Here is a 24,247-nt window from a genome sequence, read left to right as displayed (position 1 = left end):
GGGGGGGGTCGTCTAAACTAGCAGAGCAGACGGAACCCATGTTACTTGTCAAATATTCAGGTTCTCTACATGAAAATATATATTTAATTGCAACCATTGACTTTTTTAAAGATGCTTCCTATAATTTTTAACGACAGTACAAATTAACGCGGAAAAAATATGAGATGGGATTTAAAAAAAAACCTTTGTGAATAAAAAATTATTTTAAAAAGTATCTGTACAGACAGAGTAACCACTGCATGAACACCCCCTTCAGATATTGACAACAAAGGAGAAATATAAAGATAAAGGAAAACATAAACATTTATTATATAATTTTAACATTTAAGATGTAAAAAAAAAATAATGATAAAATAAAAATAAATAAATGAATAATGAAATGTGAAAACAAATAATTCATGTGACTTTTTCATTTAGAATTTAACTAGTAAGTAGATTGTAATGAATGTTGTTGATAAAATACTTTCTTTAAAATAATTAATCATCACTCAAGCTTTTTAGTACCTTCTCAGCTAAAGAACAATGACCACAGTAATTATCAGTAAATCTCAGCATCGACAGCACATCAACAGTATTTATCAGACTCAAAAGTAAAGACGACAGTAATTATTAGTATTTATCAGAAACAACTTAAATTATCAGTAACAACAATAAGAATAACAGTAAATATCAGTATTTATCACCAAGAACAGCACAGTATCAGTAATTATCAAACATTATCAGTAAAATTTGGGATTCTCAGCACTTTTTTCGTCCAGGAGTGCATGTGACCAATTTGGTGATAAATTGCTGGTGAGTTCGTCCTGAAAGATTCTGAAGAAAATGACCTGGACAAACTTACTGAAACTTGGCAGAAATGATAATCACAAACTGTAGTTGTGCTAAAACCCTTAAAAATTTTCAGACTTATCACTGTTGCCATGGCAACAGAAAAAAGTCAGATTTTTTTTTTATTTCGTTTTTTCACTAATTTTTCATAAAATCTGTTTTGTAATTTTAATGAGTTGCAAGTCGCATCCTATCAAAGTGATTCCTGCAAAATAATGGAACAGAATGGACAAAAAGAACGATTAATCAAAAAAAAAAAACGGCAGTCGAGTCATCTATTTCGCAATGTTTCCACACTTGGTTTTGTCCTTGAATGTTCTCGTAAAGGCTTTGACAATATTATTGAAACCTTCAACAGAAATAATCACTATTCGAAGTTTAACAAATCTCATTTAAAATTTTCTCCAATGTTCCATTAGAATGGAAAAAAAATCATTTAAGTGCAGTTTCCTGAAACGAGTGGCCAAAAACGTTGTATAAACGTTTATGTTTCATCTTTTTAAATTGTGATTTATTCAATTTCTTTGTCTTCTTAATTTCTTTTTCCGTTATAATCCTTGGGTATATAAGGTCCGATCCATGAAGCTTTTAAATATTACCGATTTCTTTTTTGTTTGATTTAAGAAGAAATTTAATATCTTAACATATCCAAAGAAACATAGGACCAACGTTTCCTCAAACACTACAAACTATTCATTTTATTTTCATTTATGTAGTTTACAGGCACATTACTGGAGTAATACACATAATATGAAGTGCAGAGGTATGACTTTTCTGGTGACGGAGAAGACACGGAAAACCTTCATAGTGTCATAGCATTGAGTTTCTGTTAAATAAAAAGAATTGTATATGGTATATACTTTGTGGGCACATTTGATTTTACCACTTTTCAAACAAAGAAGACAATAGCTTAGTAGTATTTAGTATTTTATCCCCCTCCTTTTCCTCTCTGCCATTTTTCTCTAATTGTTAACAAAGCAAGTTTTGTTTAACGTCTTCAATTCTAAATAAAATGTCATTGACCTTCATTTTACAAACAACCCTTCGTCATAAAGTTTTCAAAATGCTAAGGCTTCATACTTAGTACAAAGTGAGGGTTAATTTGCATGTCTATTTTAATACACCCGCCCCTTTCGAAACAAATATAATTGATAGGAAACATCGTAAGGGTATCATGAATAAAATACAGTGACGCTGATGTGATCTGATATTCTACCACCATTTATTTTTCTTCTGTTTTTCTATAGAATTTATATTTATTATTTTTAATACATGTATTTTTTAGAAGTTTTCGATGGTTATCAGCTGAATTCATTAGCATTTTGAGTTTTCTTGTGAATGTATTACTTGCATGTGAATAATTTCATTCATGATATTTAAAATTATTGAAACTTAATATCCATCATTTTTATTAATTGAAAATCCTTTGATCCGCTCCCGCAGTTTGGCAAAGGCCTCCTCACTACTATAGATAAAACAATCAGCACGCCGGAAGTGTTCATGATTCTGCTAAACTAAAAAAGTTTACGCATAGTTTGTCGTCTCGTTAATTTTATTTGAAGTTGTTTCTCGCCATTCAGATATATCTTTTTTTTGGCAAGAGGCAAGATTAGTCTTTCTTACTATCCTGCAGTCATGTTCGGGTATATAAAGACCACATCAAGATATTCAGATTTGTGAAATCTGCAATTTAGTTTTAGATCACTTTAAACCTCAACTTTAAAACACATGATTTTATGTGGGTTTTTTTTAAAGATTTTGTTGAAGGCCTAAAATAACTGGAAGCATTTTGAAAAAAAATTGACAAAATTTCACATTTGATTTATAAAGAATACAACATCAATTATTTCGTAGATAATTTGTACCCTATACAATCATAAATGTTATTTATTATCAATTTTTTTATCAGATCAGCTAGGCACAGCTACCGGTAAGTCTTAATAATTAAATCTCTCTCTCTCTCTCTCTCTCTCTCTCTCTCTCTCTCTCTTGACTTCTTTTTAAGCAAATATCAAACTTACAAGATGGAAACTACTGAGAATGAACGCAATAATTACATGTCATGTAAAAAAAGGGGGAGGATCCTCACAATAAACAAGGTTAAAGAAAACCTACGAAGACAAGAAAGTTTTATTATATCTTTAAGTATTTATACCTACCGTATTTAATTTCATGAACCTGAAAAATTTGTATTTAGGAAATGTTATCTTAAAATTCATTTTGTTACAACTTCCCACACAGTACACGCAAGTCCATACAATTGCTGACAATACTGCAACTTATTCAATAGTAACCTGTCTTGCTTTTGAAAGTGTTCCTTAGTCCTTGCATATCGATCCGATTGGGATACATAAACCAATATAACTGTTCCATCCGGAAAAGAAACTAACGAATAGAAAAATAAGAAAAAAAGCATTAGCTATTTTTCGTTAATTGTTAAAAAGACATTAATGTCTCTTTCAAGTAAAACATCAAAACACGTCTGCAATTCAACATAATATTTTTTTTCTTCAAAATATGTTTACGATACAAACCTGAAAATGAATCTTCAAATTTCAACGAAACAGCAAAGATTTTAATCAGTTAACACCATCAATTATAAATCAACTAAAAGTATCTACGTTAAATAAATGTATGTAATGTGTACTGTATGTAGGTCATCAACATATTTCAATATTGCAAGGGCATACCCTAGATTAAACAAAAGTAATACATTGTTTCTACGAAACTTGTAGTTTTTGGCAAGTGCAGCTGCTTTAAATAGAATTCGCATTTTATCAGTTTAAATTTCAAGTTATTTCGATCTAGTCGAAATATGTGTTACCTTTACGAAGTATTTTATTGATTTATTAAGTAGTGCTCTCGATTTCAGGAAAGCAGCAGCACTTTTCAAGTTAAGAAATGTAACCATTATGTATATTTAAAAAATGGTCAAGATCTATTAAATGTATGCCCTTGCAAAAAGGTGATTTAATGAAGCACCTCGCCGTGAAACATACAAATCCTGTACAAAAACACGGTAGAATTAATTCAGTACAGTATCTCGATAGTTTTTAAATAATGGCACTAAACAAAGGTATCAGATTTGTATTAATGGTTTGCTTAACATTTGCGAATAATATTCTGTTTAATAATAATTTGCATTTTTCACTTTGAAAAAATTAATTTATCCGCCTCTCACTGCACATAAAATGCGTCAATTTTTACCATGATGACGTCATGTCGACAAGTGCATTGCGATTAGTGACTTGTTTATATATCTTGCTGTGTGGAATTTAACTAGCAATAAAAATGAATGCAGTGGTAAGTTTTGATGTAGTTTATTACTCTTATGCAGATAAAATCGCAAATTATTTCATGGAGATGGGGTTAAATTGTGTTTTTCTGTGATGATTCCTTAACTTATTTACGTTGAAAGATCGTTTGGTAATGTCAAAATATTCATTAGTTTAGCCCAATAATTATCATTCTGAAAAATACATGTTATCAAAAGTAAAATTACAGCAAATGTTCAAATGAACCCTATCGGTTACGGTAGCCTAGTGGTAGGACGCTCGCCTTGTAATCTGGAGGCCCGGGTTCGTTAGCAGCGCCGCGTCAAATTTAAGTTTTTTTTCTTCATCTTTTGCCAAAAAGGGTAATATTCTACTTTAAAATCATTTAAACTTTTATAATAAATGGTCGAAATGATAAACAAAAGTTGTTTTGGCAATAAAGTACATAGTGTAAGGGTACATATTTTAGGCATCCTTCCTCAACTTTGAGGCTTTTGTTTTTTTTTTATGATTCTCTCAAACTTCCCAAAGAAATTTTGACTTACAGGGAAACTGCTCTGTATTGTAGAAAAAAATGTACTTTAAAATCACATCGGATCGGACGTGTAAAAATAAAATTCACATTCACTAAATGCCCATCAATCTAATTTTCACAGTGTTAAAATTTTTCTTCTTATTTTTGTCAATAAATCAAAAAACAATTCATACATTAGAGGATAGATGGATCTTTGACATTTTGAAACCTACGATGAAATGGACTTAATTTGGATTCATTCTCCAATTTGGGCAAATGATTTTTAGGAGGTTATTTTTGCTCATTACACTTACTTTAATTTAGGCCAATCTGTCCTATTTTGTTGAGTGATTGCGAAATGCATTTTAAAAAAATATTTTGATGAGTGATTGCGAAATTCACATTAGACTAAAGCAATGTTAATCGCTCTCATTAGGAAATATCTATATATAAAGAGTTGTCCGTTGTGTAATGTTAATAAACTTCCAAAGGCGCAGCTTTTCTTCATAATGCGAGGTCCAATTATGAATTGTAACACGTACATTAAAATAATGTGTTTTACTACTAGTGTCATATGGATAATGATTGGAAGATGTGATTCCGTAAGTATCATCTTATTACTGCTACATGTACAAGGCTTTTCTTTAAAAGGAAAAGTGAGCTTGCACACTGTAGCAGTTTTAAAACAGAATATATTACTAACAAATGGTTGATTCTGCTTAAATCTGGACAGGAAGATATTGCTGCATTCGGGGGGGGGGGGGGAATTTAAGACAAAGAAATCTCGATTGAGCTTTACGTTGGCAATGGCCTCACCGTGCTTTACGCTATCTATTGTTCTCTGTAATTTTAATACTGAAAAATAACTCTTTATAGTAATCGCATTTTCCCAGGCCTTTCCGGCTAGTTAGAAAGAAAAGCATTACCATATGTTAAAATTTTGTACAAAATGGAATCGCTTCACATCAGTTAAAGTATTTGCTAGACAGAGTTGTCTTCTCTAGAAAATTTAAGGCTACAACATTTAAATCAACTTCAATGATTAAATCATCTAATCATCGTATAAAAGAAAAGGAAATTGATGATTCAGTCTTCTAGTCTACATTGGCGGATCTAGGAAATTTTCTTAAAGGGGATATCCATAGCCATTCAAAAAAATCAAGAAAGGAATAGTTTTGTAACCTTTATAATTCTAAAAGTCTTAGATAATCCTCTGAAGACCAACCCTCATTGCCCCTTGTTATTTATTCTAGGTGACTTAAACCTCGAGTGTCTCTATTTCAGTTACAACAGCATCTTGAGCCACCCTGGCTTAAATAATAAATATTTACTTCAGTTTACTATAATTTTTTTTATTTATATTATCAATAAATATATTCTCACAGCAACTTTTCGTTTACCCGAACAAGAATTCTATTTTTAATACTTTGCAATTTTTGCTTTCACCAAGGCATATAATACTGTTAACATAGATACACAGATTTATTGATTTATTGATTTGCCATTCTATGTGTCATATTCACATTAAATTTCTGTAACATATGTGACCATGTGCATAAATTAAATTAATACTTATTAATATGAAAATAAATAAATAAAAATGAATAATATAAAAAAAGACTACGGCAAAGATTAGTAGATATCAGTTAAAACAATATCTACCTACATTTACCACATTGTTTGTCAGTTTAAAAAAATGCTTCTCTAAATTTGAATCCATTTAAGGAGGCTCATTACACCAACAGTTTATTTTAGATTTCATCACAGCACCACTTTTTATGAAGATTTCAAAAATCCAAATGGAGGTTATTATGCGATAAATATTTTTAAAAGATTTTTTAATCTTTTTTCTGATTTTGGTAAAATGTTTTATTTCAAGTTTCTGATTAATAGTATTGCAGAAATCTCAGTGTCAAGTGATGGATATCATCTTCAGATATGTAAGAAATATAACAACACTTCATTACATTCAATATTATTTTTATTAGAAAAAATAATTTTCTCCCAGAAAAGAATTAATGTGATTTTCTTAATCTTTGTATGAATAATTTGGAAAATCAGTTATAAATAGACAAGAAATGTATATTAATGAATAACAAGTGACAAATTGAATGAAAAATGTTTTAAGGAAATGAAAATTCCAATTTATAAAATAATTGGAATAAAAAGTCCACTTGCAAGAGTTATCTTTCCTAAATCCCCCTGACTCAAAACACTCAGGAACGGTTGAACATATCCGATTCAGAATAAGCTAAAATTTCTAGAATAAATATACATTTTTCAAAGAAATAAAGACAATCACACAAACTAACAAGAGTACAGTACTCTAAAAGCGCAAGACAATTTTAATTTATTTCAACGAGGTTGTAGATTTCAACTCGAATTTCCTCTATGCATACATGTTGTCAGTGGTAGAACTTGCTGCTTACGCTATGACATTGTACACTACTTGGGTAGCAAAGATTTGACTGTCATTCTCTTTGGTCTCTAGCAACCCTTCTTCGTTCGAGATTTATTTATGAATCCGTTACTAAATTCCCATTGTTTACAACATCGCATGTAGTCTATTTTTTAGAGCGTTTTTAAGATTTAGATCATCAGCAAAGCGAACCTCTACAATTCGTCCCCAGGAGAAAACGGACAAAACAATGGAGGTTTATTTTTCTGTGTAGTACGTCATCAAAAAGTGGTGTAATGAGCCTCCTTAAAGCCTGAATGAGTTGCTCTGAACATTAAATTTGAAGTTAAATTTTAATTTGGACAACATTTTTATTTTTTTTTTTGATATAGAGTCTGTGTACCGGTTACATATTTTCTTTAAGACGCGGAAATATTCATCAATTTAACATTAAATTAATCTTTCATATACAATTTAACTGTGTAGAAAGTTGCATGCAAGATATTTTCAATCTTAATGTTCACAATCAGTTCACAATGTAGTTCCTATTCAAAATCTTTAACAATATATCGCTGATCGAAATCCATGTCCAATTCGAACCTTTAACAATATATTGCTATTACTATATCAGATTACATAAATTGAAGGATATGTGTATGTAATCATGAATAATAATCTTGATCTACTGCTTAAGGAATGGATTGTACCTTATCAGTCATACTATATGTTAAGGTCAAAGGGACTATTATCTGAATTACAATATGTAGCTATGGGCACCAATCCCATCAACCTGAAAACAATTGTACAGTTACACTGCATTTCGTATTTGTGCGATTTGACATAATCATAAGAAAAAAAATATTTATACTCTCTGAAATAAGAAAGATGTACTTTTAACCCCCTTTCCCACAGTCACGAATTTTAAAGCATATATCATTACCCTGCAGTCACATATTTTAACGCATTTATCTTAACCCCGCAATCACGCACTTTAACGAACATATCGTTTTTGACGTTTTCTGCTCAAATAACGCGTAAGGTTTTGATGTATGATAATGAATGATTTGGTAATAAATTTTGTAATTCTATTCTAAAATATTCCTCAAAGAAGAAATTGACGTTTGAAACCGATAAAATTTCAACAGAAATTCATCCACTGGTACAGCTACAGAAAAAATGGGTTTTGATCATAAAATAATGCCTTGTTTTAATTCATTCTCATTTCTTGTTCGATTCAAATTCAACATCGTAAAAATACAACGCAGATGTGTTGAGAAGCACTTTAGATAATCTGACATGACTAAATCAGTGATACAATATGACGTCATAGTAGGCAAGATGACGTCAATTGTAGAACAGAAGTTTTCTTAATATTGTTATTCAGAGATATAATTTAACTCATGAAATTGAATGGAAACTTGCAAATATTAACAAAAATAAATGTTTTATGTTGTTATGCTGTATTTGTCACTTGAATTAAAATCTCCGACCAATGACGTCATAACTGTTCAACAGTAACATGAAAATTGATCATGTTCTGTAACGAAAATTTGGCTAAGACGGCATGTAAAAATATACATAAAAGAGGGTTTAGAAGCAGATACTGTGAATATTGTGTCTGATTCATGTGAGGTTAAAGTTTCCTTAACAGCTATGCTAATTTATTTTCATTGATTACATCTTCTATTGAAGACAGTAAGACATTTACGTATCCCGGCCGGCCTTTCCTCTGTCGTTCCTGACAACAATAATTCAAAAGAGCAATACTAAGCTGGATACTTCAAAACATAAGATTTGTACATATCGAAAGCTTGCCTTCTATAATACTGGGGAAGTGCTGCTAGAATCATGAGGTTAACGGTTTGAAGAAATATCTCGGATTACATTTATATAATGCAAATCATCGGGTAAGGTTTCGTGCGAATATGTGGAATAATTATTTTCCCGACCGGACAGTGGGATTCTAACAGCACTTTTTAGGAATAAGAGATTTTTTTTAAACTATATTATTAACTCAAAGAAATTATTAATCCCCGGGGTAATGTTGTTCTGTATGGCATGTCAAACGTTGCAATATTCGATCTTTTGCATTTGCATTGTATAATTTTCCATTTGCATTGTATAATTTTTATTTGTATTGTATAATTTTCTAATTGTATTGTATAATTTTTCATTTGTATTGTATAATTTTTATTTGTATTCTATAATTTTCCATTTGTATTGTATAATTTTTCATTTGTATTGTATAATTTTTATTTGTATTCTATAATTTTCTAATTTGTATTGTATAATTTTCATTTGTATTGTATAATTTTTATTTGTATTGTATAATTTTCCATTTGCATTGTATAATTTCTTATTTGTATTGTAAAATTTCTTATTTGTATGCGATAATTTTTCATTTGTATTGTATCCGCGGACTGTTTATTTGTTTCGTTACGAAGGATTTCATTGGTCAAGTTTCAGCCTGTATCGGGTTGAAGATGTTCCGGATGCTCAAAGCAAACTGGGCTCATATGTATTTGCTTGATTGATTATTGTTTAACGCCGAGTCGGCAATATTTCAGCCATATTTCGGCGGCATATGTATTTGCGTGCATGTTAGACGGTCATTGGATTCTAAAAAGGGAGCGCTGGTAGATGGCAAATAAATAATCTGTCCTTAGGAATACTGACTGAGAAAATAAATAAATTGACCTTGAGTGGTGGTAACTACCCCCACTCCCAAAAAAACTGAGTTTTCGGGTTTGGGCGGATTTTCTTCTTTTTGTTTTTCTCCTTGTCTCTGGTCATATTGGAAATAAATATTCTCTCCTGCGAGAGAATGAAAATAAATAATCGGATTCAACACCCCCCCCCCCGAGAATCAAATGGTCGTCCCTTAGCATGCACCGCAAATAGAGGAGCCGAGTTTGTGTTTGTAGAGAGTACGCGATCGGAATTGTGGGCAGGGTACCAGACTAAGTTTGTGATGGCACCTGAGACCTTTATACAGACTAAATTTTATGACCAATGACATCCTTCGTAACGAAATAAATAAACAATCCTCGGATACAATACGAATGAAAAATTATCGCATACAAATAAGAAATTATACAATACAAATAAGAAATTATACAATGCAAATGGAAAATATAGAATACAAATGAAAAATTATACAATACAAATGATTTTTTTACAACACAAATGGAAAATATAGAATACAAATAAACATTATACAATCCAAATGGAAAATTATAAAATCCAAATGGAAAATTATAGAATACAAATAAAAATTATACAATACAAATTGAAAATTATACAATACAAATGAAAAATTATACAATACAAATGAAAAATTATACAATACAAATAAAAATTATACAATACAAATGGAAAGTTATACAATACAAATGGAAAAGATCGAATATTGCAACGTTTGACATGCCATAGTTCTGTTAACTTATTTTGCTATTGATAGCAGTCACGTGATGATGTCGTGGCGGTGCACTTCTTGGCCTCAGACAGTCTGTCGTCTTTATGCAATAGTTAATAACAGTTTACGTTTAATCGGCGACTTTGGTAAATTGTCAAACTTATTTTTCTTAAAAAAGTCTAAATTTCCCGAAAAATGATTTGTATGCTTCCTTAACATACCCGCGAACCTGTTTTATTCCGCCTTAGACAGTAAATCACACGGAATACACAATATAGAGAAGAAAAAAAAAGAAACGACTAAAAGCATGCTGAAAGAGAAAGTAAAATGTTCATATAGATAAATGTTTATTTAAATTATTTTATTATGAAGTCAGCGTTTCTAACACTTAAAAAAAAAAAAAAAGAAGAGTTGCACTTATGTCTGTGAATTAAAAATTTGATTTTCAAAAATATGTAGAAAAAACAAGGTGTTGCAAGTTCATGTATAATGGATATCTGTTTAATATTTTTCAAAACAGGGCATAACAAAATAATTGCACACGGATACAAAATAATAGACATGTCTTAGGACTGGTTAATATTGGCGTTTCAATTAGATTGAATCGGTATATTTAAAGTTTTGATCTTTCAACAGTTTGTTGATATGTTTAAAATTATACTTGTTTGTTTGTCTGTCATACGGATATAAAACATCTTAAGGTCAAGATCTAGTAAATGAGTTTAGTCTGTCTTTTTGAAGCTAGATCCATTATGACGTCATAATAGATTTAAACTTAATTTTCCCGTACTTCATGGCTGTAATAGAATTATGTAGAAAAGGAAGCATTTTCATGGAATTCAATTCGAAGTCATGTCAAAAGTAACCCGGATACCTATGTTCAATTAAATATCATTTTAAAGTAGAGGTCAAGAAGATACGAAAAACCATTTTCTGAGAGACTGTGGGCAATATTGATACATTTCCTATTTCTGAGATGGAAAAAACTCCGAAATTTATACCTGAATTTCTTCATTTTTCATTGAAAATGACAGTTTAAAACATGTTTTTTTTTTAGTTTACCTAAAAATTATGTCCGGATACACATTATTTTACCAAGCTATATTTGTAAAGGATCATTAAAAGAACTCGCCCCTCAAATTTGAAAAGTGTGTAGGCACCTTTCATTTACTAGATCTTGACCTTAATCAATCTACGTTAGTTTTTGAATACACCCCTGTCTCAAAGTCAAAGTGCACGTATTGAATCATTGTAGCTTTGATGCTCCCGGTAACCCTTCCCTTAGAATCTGTCTAATCATGAGCAATAATACAGATGACATGGCAAAGTTTACAAAGCGATGATTGTAATTGTCTACAAGTGTCGACACAAGGTCTCTCTTTTTTTTTAAATTTCAGTCAATATAATTTACCCTTTTTTATATAAACAAAAACGGGCAAAAAAAGGTATAAACAAATGCTTTTGCACCAAAAATGGTGATAATGAATTTAATTAATACTTAAATATACAAAGAGTTGAAAATGAAAACACAGAACACACCGTGTACAAATATAGATTAGGGGAGGGTTCATGGGGGTTGACCCTCCGTTTTGTTGTTACGACCATTAAATCTATATAATGAGGAAAACATTTATGTAGAATACCCTTTTTTTAATATAAACATATGCACGGACACCTTGTAATTTATGAAGTTTATGTATCAAAAACAAAATTCATGAGCAAGCTGTTAGATTTTCAGTGGGCATAGGCTCCCTTAAGAATATTCCTTGATCCGCCTCGAGTACAATTATATTGTCAGTATATTGAATACTCATCACTAATCAGCCGCTACTGCATGTAGTTTTAGAATATACATACACTGTAGGTTCGTGTATGTCTACACTGCATACACTTGAAATTAGTAAAGTTCATGAAAATGTACAGGCAAAGTAAACTGTCCAGAAGGGGACGACGATGTGGTTCTGATGGAATTCTTCCACCAGCTATATGCATATGTTATGCACAGGTAAGAGAGCAATTCGACACATTTGACAGCCACCTTGTGGATGGACAGTTAATCCGTAACTGTATTTACTACCTCTGTTTCACCCTTTGATATGAGGACCAATGTATTTAGTCGATTGAAACTCAATTCCTCGCCCGGAAGGGGAAAGGGTACAAATCTTTGATCAATTGCTATATAAATAGGACGGATGATCAGACTATTCGCTTTATTTCATCTTGGGAATAATGTTAAGCATTTCCGATTTTTTTTTTCTATTTTCATTTCAGACTTTTTTTTTGGCAATTTATTGTTAATCTGGTAGGTGGAAATGGAATTTCTAAGAGGAAAAAAACATTTCATTTATTTCAAACGACATGTTCCTAATATATTCATAGATAAATAGTGATTAAATGTGCATTTTATGTCTACCAAACTGATGAATGACCGCTCTAAAAAGTCAACTATGCTTGCATTATACACGTGTATTATGTCAGTGACTGCACATAATTTATGTCCGAGACACTTGATACTGGTCTCAAAATCAGCATTCAATTGGTTTCTTTAAAAGCAAAGCAAAACATGTACCTTATTTGGATGTCAATGGTTTACTGTTTGAAGATTTTTATTTTCGATAAGGAAAGTCTTCAGCCCTACTTTTTTTTTTTTTTTTTTTTTTTTTTTTTTTTTTTTTTTTTTTTTGGTCAGAAAAAGTTCTATTTCATAAATGTCGGAAAGAAAACTTTAAAATGTAGGAAATGAAAAGTGGAATATTTTTCTGAAATTCCGGATTTAAAAAAAGAAAATTATTGAGACATTCTGTTTATTCTCCTTTCTGATATACATTATTTTTTTCCCGATTAAATTTGTATCAATTTTACAAACACAATAAATTAAAGATTTTTTTCTGTTATCAAATTGACATTTAAAGAATATGATGATCATAGGGATAACGGCGGAAACACGAAAGCAGATATTAAAAATCTGTTTATCCACTACGCACCAACTCCTGGCAGATCATTAGTGTGTTTGTATGTTGTTTAAAGTCCCTCTCGAGAATTTTTCATTGAAATTGAGACGCCACCACTTGCCGGTGGAGAGCTGCAAATTTTGTCCTATATTCGGCACTTACGGTCATTGAGCAGTGAGGGATCTTTTTCGTGCCAGCACCTACTGCGACACGGGACCTCGATGTACACGGTCTCATCCGAAGGACCGGTCTCCACGTCCCACAGTGGGATTCGAACCCGCGACGTAAGGATCAACTCCTTACGCCGCGACTCTAGAGCAGACGCTCTAGCCACTGCGCCACGCGAGTGACTCAGCAGATCATTAGTAATTAGTATTTCATTAATTAATTTAATTGCATGTACCATGTTTCTTATTTTGAATTCATTTTATGCAAGTTGATTGAATTGGATATAAATATACCTTTCTATAAAACTCATCATGCCATAGAAGCTGATTGTGAAGCCAAAATGTATTCCGTTAAATTTGCAGTCCTAGCAAAAGTAGTCGAAATACTTTTTAAATAATTCTCGATAAGGACAGCTACCATCAATGCATTTTTCATAGAAAGCTTTCCAAGATAGCAAGCCTTCAACAACTAATCGGAATACTTTGGACACCATAGGGAAAAAATACTATCGAGTACCGACCCCTTCGTCCCACAAGTTCCTAGACTCTCTTGTAAACTATTATATTGCAACAAAAAAGTGTTTTGAATCAATCAAAAAAATTTTGCATTTCGATGTTCTTTATGCGAGGTTCTTTTTTAGGAAAAATGGATGCTTTTCTTTCTTTCATGGCTTTTTAAAGGTGCTGACTTTTTATAGTAGTCGACATGTACATGTAGTTGTAAAGATATTGCTAATTTAAGATTAATTATTGTTAAACCTCCGAGTCGGCAATATTTCAGCCGTATGTCGGTGAAAATTATTTAAAAGATGTTAGTTAAAATATAATGTCTCCATTTGATGAATTGCTACTGTCCAACAGAAATTAAGAGATATTCAAAATTCTTCTTTTTTTGTAAAAAATTATTTCATTTAAATTTAAACAAATATGTTGAAAGCTACAAAACAATTTATTTTTTATTCCTCCTCAAATATCTGTAAAAATATCTGTTATAAAAATGTATACGATTGATAATCATTCTCTTATCATTTTTATTTTTATTTATTAGAAGATTGTAAGTCGAGATAAAATGGTTATGGATGTGTCCAAAGAAATAAAAAAGGGGGAGGGGGGTAACGATGGTTGTTTTCTCTCACTTTATTATAAGCACAGAAATTGGACCCTGTCTGGAAAGTCAAACAAATATTTTGAACATGTTTTAGATTTAAACTTTCTAATAAAGTTCAAGCTATGATATTATATTAAACGTGTAACACGGTCCAGACAAAAGAATGATTTAAACAAAATAAACAGGAACAAATCACCATTAAAAATACTTGAATTCAACTTGCGGATGGTTTGCATGAATTTTGACGATAGATACGGCAACCTATTTTACAAAAAATTGGTACACACACAATATAAATATTCATCTTCAAAATCACGTCGTTTCTGTAGGAAATCGCAAGTTCTCTGCGGGGAAAAGGATAACAGCATCAAACTGTGACAAATGTAATGCAACTATTACGTCACAGACAGTGCAAAGTAAAGGGTTAATAGTTTTTTTCTTAATTTCATAATTTCTTCCAATGGAAACGGCAAAATTATTTGCATGATCTTGTAAACTATGACAAAAAATATATGCTAGAAATTTGAAGATAATGGACAATCTTGTCCAAAATTCCAATTAAACAATACAAATTGTGAGCAGAACAAACACGGACTTCTGAAAACAAAGTTGTGATCAGGTGCCATGGAGAAGTTACCATCCCTTGTCCAACGGTCACACCAGCCGTGTGCTCTTTGTCATTATCAGGTAAACAGGAAATTTCGCAGACAATTCAGTGTGAAAATTTTGGCTCAAGATGTAAGTCATCATTCGTCTTAAAGATGAAAACAAGGTCATTGTATCGACCTACTATACACATGATTTGAAAATTATCCTTCAGTTCCTCAACATATAATGCCATTTGAATATTAGCTGGGAAACAAATCGTTGACATTTTGAAACTTCAAACATAACGCGTTTAACTGGGTATATTCTGCGTTAAGTGAATATAATTGTATATAACTGGGAGATAATTTTACATTTGAAACTTGCAAACGTTATTATCTAATAGCCTAAAATGATCCTACGTCGTGATCAATATCTTTGACATTTTCAGTATTTAATCATTCGAACCCCTCTATATAAATTGTCAATTTCATAGATATTAACATCAATTCTCTGTAAGGACCAAAAATGCTTGGCCACGCACTATCATGGAATTTTATTTTATCACTATAATATTAGAGAGTGCCCTATATAAAGACTATTGGTGGGTAAATTTTGGACAGTACCTCCTTGGTTTCCATAGCAACGACTTTGAAATATTTTGTCATGGCAAAACTGACCTGATTGTCATCACCATGTAAAATAATTCCGTGCTTCCTTAATGTAGGAAAGTTATGAACATAACATGGGTTTCATTTTATAGCTAAGTAATCAAAGTTTCTGTGCATCTAAATTTTATTCAATTTAACCCAAGGTTTTTAATATGATACAGATCAATTTACATGAATTTGTCATAAAAATGAACACAAAGGTGCCTATTTCTTGATATGCATATTAAATTTTGCAGGCAATTGAAACTTAGAAAAAAGATCTTTTTAGTAAGATCAAGCTTAGATCTAAAAGATGCAAAAAGATTTGAGGTGGGGAAATCAGTTAAAAGTCATATTCCAATCCCCTCAAATTATAACTTTTCCTAAAAATTAACCTAGAGTTATTTCCCTTTGCTGACTCTTTTGCACTGAAGACAAAAAATTAAACTGGTGTTATTTCCCTTTGTTGACTCTCCTGTATTGAAGTCTAGAGAAGTTTATAACAACATGTGGCAAAAACAGACGCCAGAAAAATAAACATGAAACAATAATGGAAAAATGATGTGTTTTTCAACTTTTTAAATTGGAAATCAGGTGTGAATGGCAAAGGAATTCATCAAATGAAGGAGACACTGCTTTCTCAGCATTCAACTTGATAATGATGTACAGGTCTTTATTATGATAATAGATTTTTAATGTCAAATTCACTTTGCAAAATATTGAAACAAATTTTATGAGGTCTGACTTGCATTCCCATCATGTGGGATTCCATGTACTCTAAAACCCATGAGAAAAATGCAAGATTCAATTGGAGGAAAACAACAAGCAGAAGATAGGGCAGTCAGTGGGAATGGTTAGAACAACCCTAGGCACAGGTATAAATTTGAATATTTTCAAATATTCATTTTGTATAAAAACTACATGTAAGAAGCTTTTTTCAAATAAATTGACATACCGGTAATTTTAAATTAAATAATTTTTTTTATATAATAGACTTAATTGGTCTATATTCAAAGATCACCATGTTAGCAGGACATTCCAGACATATATCTTATTAATATATTTGCATTATAGGAATTTTTGCTTGCTTCAGAAAGCAACTTACTTTGGCAAATCATAACTACAAAGTTTATCAAAAGGAGGAGAATATTGTAGAAGATGTAAGTTTGTATGTAATGAAAAATATACACAAGGCTATATAAAAAAATATATATATTTTTGGTAACATTGTACACAGTGGCGGTTCCAGGAATCTTGAAAAGGGGGGGGGGACCAGTGTGGTCTCGGGGTACTGGCTCAAGGCCACACCAAAAAAATTGATTTATTAAATCTGATGTATATTTTGGACACAAAGAGGTGGGGGGGGGCTGAGCCCCCCTCTAAATCCGCCATTGGTACAGTTTTTAAAATCTAATTTGGCCAAAAAAGTAGTAGGTGGTGGGTAAAAATTAGAGATGGTTGACTTAACGGAAACACATAAAAAAATTTTTAGCCTAAAAGGAAGTCATATAATTCCGATTCACTGTAAAAGAACAAAACATATTTAACTGCAGCTATAAATACAAACTAATAAGATATAAATATAATATACCAATGTAAATGTATGCATTCATGATTGACAATAAGAATGAATTTCTTTAATTTGAAAAAAAAATATTTTAAACATATTTTAGATGTACTGGTGCTTTGAAAAGAAAAAAGAAGATGAAAAGATACATAGAGAAATAATTTTCAGTAAAAACCAGGGGAATTTTTTTTTAATATTACAATTGTCTGGATATTGAATTTTCATTTTTTTTAATGCCACTGCCACCATGAATTTATCAATCTTTTATAAAAGTAAGATTCTGGGGGTGTAATAATTATGAAAAGAAATACAAATTGGTTGTTGATTATTTATACTTCTATGTATATATTGTTCACATTTTAGGACTGTGACACAGGAGCATCACTTATGAAAGGTTGCACTCAGATAGTACAACGATGAAGGATATATGAGCAACTGTAAGTACACTATAATTTAATTAATTCAATTTTCTTTTTTCACTTGATGTATGTTTTATCAAACTTTTAAGATAATCTTAATTCACAAGCAAATTTATGGTGGGTATAATTTACAAATATTCAATATTCAATATATTGTTCAGGAAAGTTTCGCTTGTGAGTACAAGTTCATACATTGAATATGTATAAAATTTATTTAAAATGCAATTTTATATATATATATATATATATATATATATATATATATATATATATATATATATATATATATATATATATATATATATATATATATATATATGAAATAGTGTTGATGACTTGTATGATTATCCCTAATGCATATGATTTATACAAGAAAATTGCATAGGCCTACATGTATAAATTAACTACAAATAGAAATATCCAGTATACAGTAATGATCGATATAGTTGCAAATGCTTGGGAAGTAACTGATTAAAGAGAACCTTTATTCTTGTGTTTTTATCATCTTTATTCAACACAAAGGCTATATACCAGAAACAGGAGGCAGTTACAAAATTAACTAATGGAGACAGAAACCTTGCAATTGACTGTGAGAATTGAACATTGGACAGTATCTTCCCTGAACAATATTCTTTTGGAGAAGATTCTGTTAGAGCATGGGGACAGCTTTTGGAGTAGGTGAAGGCAAATTGTTTCAGTTACTTTTATCTTGCAATTGGCTACACTGAAAATACTGTATGTGTACATAAATTGGCGTATTCAAAATTTAGCGCAATCACTGGGTATGGAGTAATCATGAATTAGCGCTACATACGTCTGCGGCATGTATTGTATTTATTAATGATTTATTTAAGGTATTCATTAATTGGTGCATTGTTGTCTGCGTAAAAGGCGATAAAATATGAAGAACAGGTGCTTGGGAATGGGACCCCCTCCCCCGCGTTCCATACTCCAAGGGTTTTTTTTTTTTTTATAATAAAATACATTTCTATGACACATTCACAAAGTATTACAATTCAAAAATCCAAAATATAATCTAAAACTAACCTTTTATTAAAATTCATACTCTCTGATACTAAAAGTTCTCTTTTAGTATCCGAGAGTATGAATTTTTATAGGGGAGGGAATGGATTGGGGGGGGGGGGGTCCCGTCCCCAAGCACCTGTGATATGAAGCCTGCTTTTTAAGTACACATGCAGGAGTTTTGAGGCAATTTATTTCAAGATGTAAATACTAACTACTTTGATAAAAATAGATATCCTTATATACTTGTATTTGTTATCACATGAAAAATATAGTAGATATTAAACAATTGATTTTTGATTAAAGTATACATGTATGTTTTTTTTTCTAGGGGAAAAGATGAAGATGATTATTTCAAGTATCACTTTTCAAACCCATTTAAAATTCTTCTTGACTGGTCAGACACAACATCACATAATGGTCAACCTCTGATGTAAAGAGAAATCATGGAAACATCAAGCCTAGCTGTTTCTATTGTCTACAAAATTGCTATATAGCAGCTATTTTCTACATTTTGTTTATCTCTAAATACACATTTTGGATAATGTTTAGATGTAGATTCTTGCTCGATTAATAATTTGAAAAAAAAACAAACTGTTTTTAAAAGTAACGATAAAATTATACATATTCACATGAATATGTGTATGTTTTCTGATTGTAAGACTATACATTAATGGTATTATTTTTAATGGGGTGTTAATTTATGGTCAGTCTAAATAATTCTAAATTTCTTTAACCAAATAAAATTGACATCTAAAGATTTGCATCTGGGAACAAGCAAAATTTAAAAGGAGGAAATTAACATTAGCTTATCAAATTTCAAACCAGCTAAATTAATACACTGTATCTACCTACCTATGCATGAAAAACTAATAATTTATTATTTATTTATTATTTTTGGTTGCAAAGTATCATTAGAGTTTTAATCCATTATCTTTTTCCATTTTTTTACCTAGTATTTGAAAATGTTGTTTACTGAAATAAGTTCCAGTGAAAAGTTGAATAGCTAATTTTCTTTAGATTTTGAGTTATCTGCCCTTTGTAAAGGATCATAGAGAAACAATAATAATTCATTTAATTTTGTTTTATCCTATTTATTATTTTAATAATATTTACTAATCATTCCGTTTGTCTTATTTATTAGTGAGAAAAATGTTTGGAAAAGAAATTTTATAAAACAACCAGTGTCTAGTAACATTTTGAACAAAATATTATTTGGCAAAATGCCAATTTTCGAAGTTAAAAATACCGAAAACGAAAAAAATCCCCACTCCACTTTTCATAAAAGTTAACTAATATTATTATGGTGTTTCTAAAATTTAAGGTGATTTTTTCTTGAATTGCCTGCATTTCTTGAAAGACTTCTTGAAATTTAGGGTAAAAACGACCATTTTCAAAATGTAAGAATTTGGACATCTTTGAGCCATCAATTGAAGAATTTGCAGGTGACTTGTAAAATTTTTTTTATTGTGTTATATAGTGCTTCATTTGTTCTATTCATATAATGTATGAATCATCTCAAAATAATAAAGATGATTAAACCACAAGAAATCAAGTATATAGCATTTTTATGCTTGAATTGAGAGTAAATGGGGCAAAAATCTATATTAGCCCGTTACCATGGCAACCAAGGTAGTAACTTTAATTTTGAATGTTGATTATGTCACAGTGTATGGGCATTAATCAACTGAAAAAGTTTCATGAAAATCGCTCATGGTGTGTGCCACAGCCCTACAGTAAAATTTTGGTCCTTACAGAGAATTGATGTTAATATGCTCTGAAAAAGATTTCTAGATTTATGCAAGGTTCTTCAATGAATTGTAAAATGTTAATTAGAAAGTTCATTCTCTCTGTTCTTGTCCTTTGGATGCTGATTAATAGCTGTAATTGCGTAAGTATAATTTATAGGAGTGTATGTGCTATACCCCTTTCGGAAAGACCAATTTATCGGTTTAAACAATAACTAGTGAATAGGAAGTGTATGTACATTTCATAAAACTCATCCCCTAACTGAATGGAAACAAAAACAAAGTACAAAGTAATTCAAATTTACAAAGTTTATATACATTTTAGCAAAACTGGGTAATTATTTAATAAATTTAGTTGGAAACGGTTTTGAATCTCTTTTTACCCAATGGAGTACATTTTTTTTTTCCAAATGGAAATACATGTGCATTGCCTGTAGATACCTTTTTCATGAAACATCTTTCTATTGTAGAAAATAACATTTGCCAACACCATGTTTTCTGAAGAAATTTATTTGCTTTTTATAAGGAAGAAATTTCTTTTTACGAAGTCGTGTTATAATTGTATAATATATTTATCATTATATATTTATAAATATACAAGAGAAGGAAATTTTCGGAAGCACTCTGAATCGCATTAGTACTCCAAAAATAGTTTTCGTCGTAAAAAAAAATTATAAAGAGTGTGTTTCTATTCCTACTTTCTAATCAATTCTGACAAAAAGGTCTTGAAATAAAGAATACACCATTTCTGACAAGGTATAATATTTAACTGTAGTATAAACAAAACTATAATTAGCTTAATTTTTTTTCAATGACAGACTTCCAAAACAATGCGGATTCTTGAAACGCCAAACATAAAGCCACTTTACTTAAATGTATCTGAATCAAGGACGGAAAGCAGAGTAACTGTGTATGGAAGATTCCGGAGCCCTCAGGACACAACAGCAGAAATTGACGACGGAACAATTGTTAAATTTGACAAAGGTAAATTATGTGTATAATGTTAAGTTTATCATTTCACTGAATACACGTGTACATTAGATAACAATTTTATTTACAAACATTTGTATTAAAGCAATGCGTATGATACATGTATAAGCATATTTATAACTCTTTAACATGGGCCAGTTTTAGAATATGGGCTTCATGATGATATCAATATTGTTAAGTGACTGATATTATTATATCATTCAAGAATTGGTTCAAAATAAAGTTAAGACTTTATCACATTATCTGACCTTAATTATTTCTTTATGAAAGTATAAAAACATCCAATTACAATTGGAAATTTCATAAATTACAACAGTTTAACGGATACGGTAAATTGTTTAGCTAGTTTTGATTATGTAAAGTGTTGAAAATTTTAGAATTTTATTCATTTCCCGTTTTATACACGTTATATATTTTTTAAGGTATAGTAGCATCCAAGAAGGCATTTCAACGTTGATTCAATGTTGAATCAACGTTGCACTTCAACGTTGAATCAACGTTGAATATAGGTTGCATATAAAAGTTGAGAAAGCATTGAGACAACAACGCTGTTCAACGTCAATTTTCAACGTTGAATAGACGTTAAAAATGGGTTGAATTTTGATTGATTTATAATTGAATTTTTGTTGCAAAAGAAAATTGAGGCAACGTTGAAACAACGTTGAAGATTCAACATATTTTCAACGTTGAATTTTTGTTGTTATTTCAAAGTTGAAACAATGTTGAAGCTGCAACATATTTTCAATGTTGAATGTTCGTCAATATTTCAACGTTGAATATTTAACATATTTTCAACGTTGAATGTTTGGTGTGTTTTTTTTAAATGTTGAAGCAAAGTTGAAGCTGCAATATATTTTCAACGTTGAATGTCCGTCGATATTTCAACGTTGAAACAACGTTAAAGATTTAACATATTTTAAACGTTTAATATTTGCTGTTTTTAACATATTTTAAACGTTTAATATTTGCTGTTTTTTTTTAAAGGTTAAAACAATGTTAAAAATGCAACACATTTCAACGTTGAATGTTCGTTGATATTCAAAGTTGAAATATCAATATTCAACGTTGAAAATATGTTGAATCTTCAACGTTGAATATGACGGACTTTCAACGCTGAAAATATGTTGCAGCCTCAACGTTTTTTCAACATTGAAATAATACGAACCATACAACGTTGAGAATATGTTAAGTTTTCAACCTTGAAAACCTTACTTTTTTATTATGGCCTATGAACCCTTGAACTTGATTTTTATGCAGAGTTCAGCCAAAAGCACCCTGAAAACGAGGTATAAAATTCTTTGACTTTCATGCAAAATGGAACAGTTTTCAATGAAAACATATACATAAATATACATTATTTTTTATTTTATTTCATTGGCGCCATGTTTTGTATAATAAAACGATGTGTCCTATGTGTGTTTTTTTTTTTTTAAAAACTGTAAATCTAACAGCTTTGATTATTTTTTTCCCCTCAAAAATAGTACTATTTTAAAAAACAACTTGATGCAATGATTCTATATGAATTAAAATCAGAATGAATTTTGACATTTCATATTCTATTTCAACTTTTTTTTCCCATTATGGTGTTAAATTCTATAAAGCTTAAACTGTAGCATAGGCTTTCTTGCTTTCAACATATTCAAAAACAATTTCCGCCAGGACAAGGTGATCAGTACATATTAATTCATAGCGCAGGAAACTTTGCAAATTGCAGGATGTAAATTTTGTTTGAACAATTGTATTCTTTTATCATAATGTTTGTTTAATCTAAGTTATTATTTCATTTTCAGTATTAAACTCCGAGGGAAGTTCAATGGATTTTGAATTGGTTTTGTATTATGATATATGGAGATATTTGCCAAGACTAACTCTAAGCTCAAATTCCGCATCAGAATTTTTGCACATTTATTTGAGTGAGATTGTAGATGACTATGTGCAGACCGACTTTACTGGAACAGACTGCTCAGTTGGAATAAACAGGTCATCCGAAAGTCAATCTACAACGTACAATTCCGTGATTCAAAATTGTAATTACGCCATCGACGATATATTTACCATTGGGTTGAATAAATCTGGTGAGATTATTCGACTTGACTCAGATATGTATTGCTATTCTTCAAATGCAGAAAATATGAAGTATTTTAAATCAAGATGCTCTTTGTATGTATCCGATGATCCTTTATATGTTACGTTCTATGAAGACAAAATGGCTGCTGACAATGTGGAACTACTCTATCTCAATTACATGTTCAATCCTGTAGGACCATGTTCTCAGAAATGTATTGCAAACATCAAACGATGGTTTTTCTCAATCATTTAGCTTCATCAGCTATCAATAAAGTGGAAAAAAATAAACATCACACGACAACTTTTTGTTTGTCTTTTCCTCTGTTTTGTTTTTGATTCATAATAAATACATTTTTTTCCAAATCAAGTTTAAGGAAAATAATGTACTGTTACTATTGAGTTGTGTTTCATTTTGTTATAGTACTGCTGCAAATTATTGATTGTTGAAAAAATAACACATTTAATTTTTCAAGTAAATTGTTTGCTAATCTATTATTGTTAATATAACGGGTTTTAGTTGTTATATTTAGTGTTAATTGCTA

The 24,247-nt window shown here is 30.5% G+C and overlaps 1 protein-coding gene across 1 annotated transcript; it reads left to right on the top strand.

Moving 5' to 3' along the window:
- The first annotated feature begins 5,126 nt into the window (after window positions 1–5,126).
- LOC133197845 (uncharacterized) lies at window positions 5,127–24,001 on the top strand. Its single transcript, XM_061334034.1, has 3 exons — window positions 5,127–5,219; window positions 21,467–21,632; window positions 23,429–24,001. Exons 1-3 carry the CDS (start codon window positions 5,127–5,129, stop codon window positions 23,956–23,958), a joined length of 789 nt encoding a protein of 262 aa, XP_061190018.1. The 3' UTR covers window positions 23,959–24,001.
- The last annotated feature ends 246 nt before the right edge of the window (window positions 24,002–24,247 follow it).

The sequence above is a fragment of the Saccostrea echinata genome, unplaced genomic scaffold (genome assembly GCF_033153115.1).
Source record: "Saccostrea echinata isolate AGI-Se365-2 ecotype Australia unplaced genomic scaffold, CSIRO_AGI_Sech_v1 ptg000032l, whole genome shotgun sequence".
NCBI classification, from domain to species: Eukaryota; Metazoa; Mollusca; class Bivalvia; order Ostreida; family Ostreidae; genus Saccostrea; species Saccostrea echinata.
Note: the sequence above shows the minus strand (reverse complement) of the source record. Positions and strands in the feature narration are given on the sequence as shown.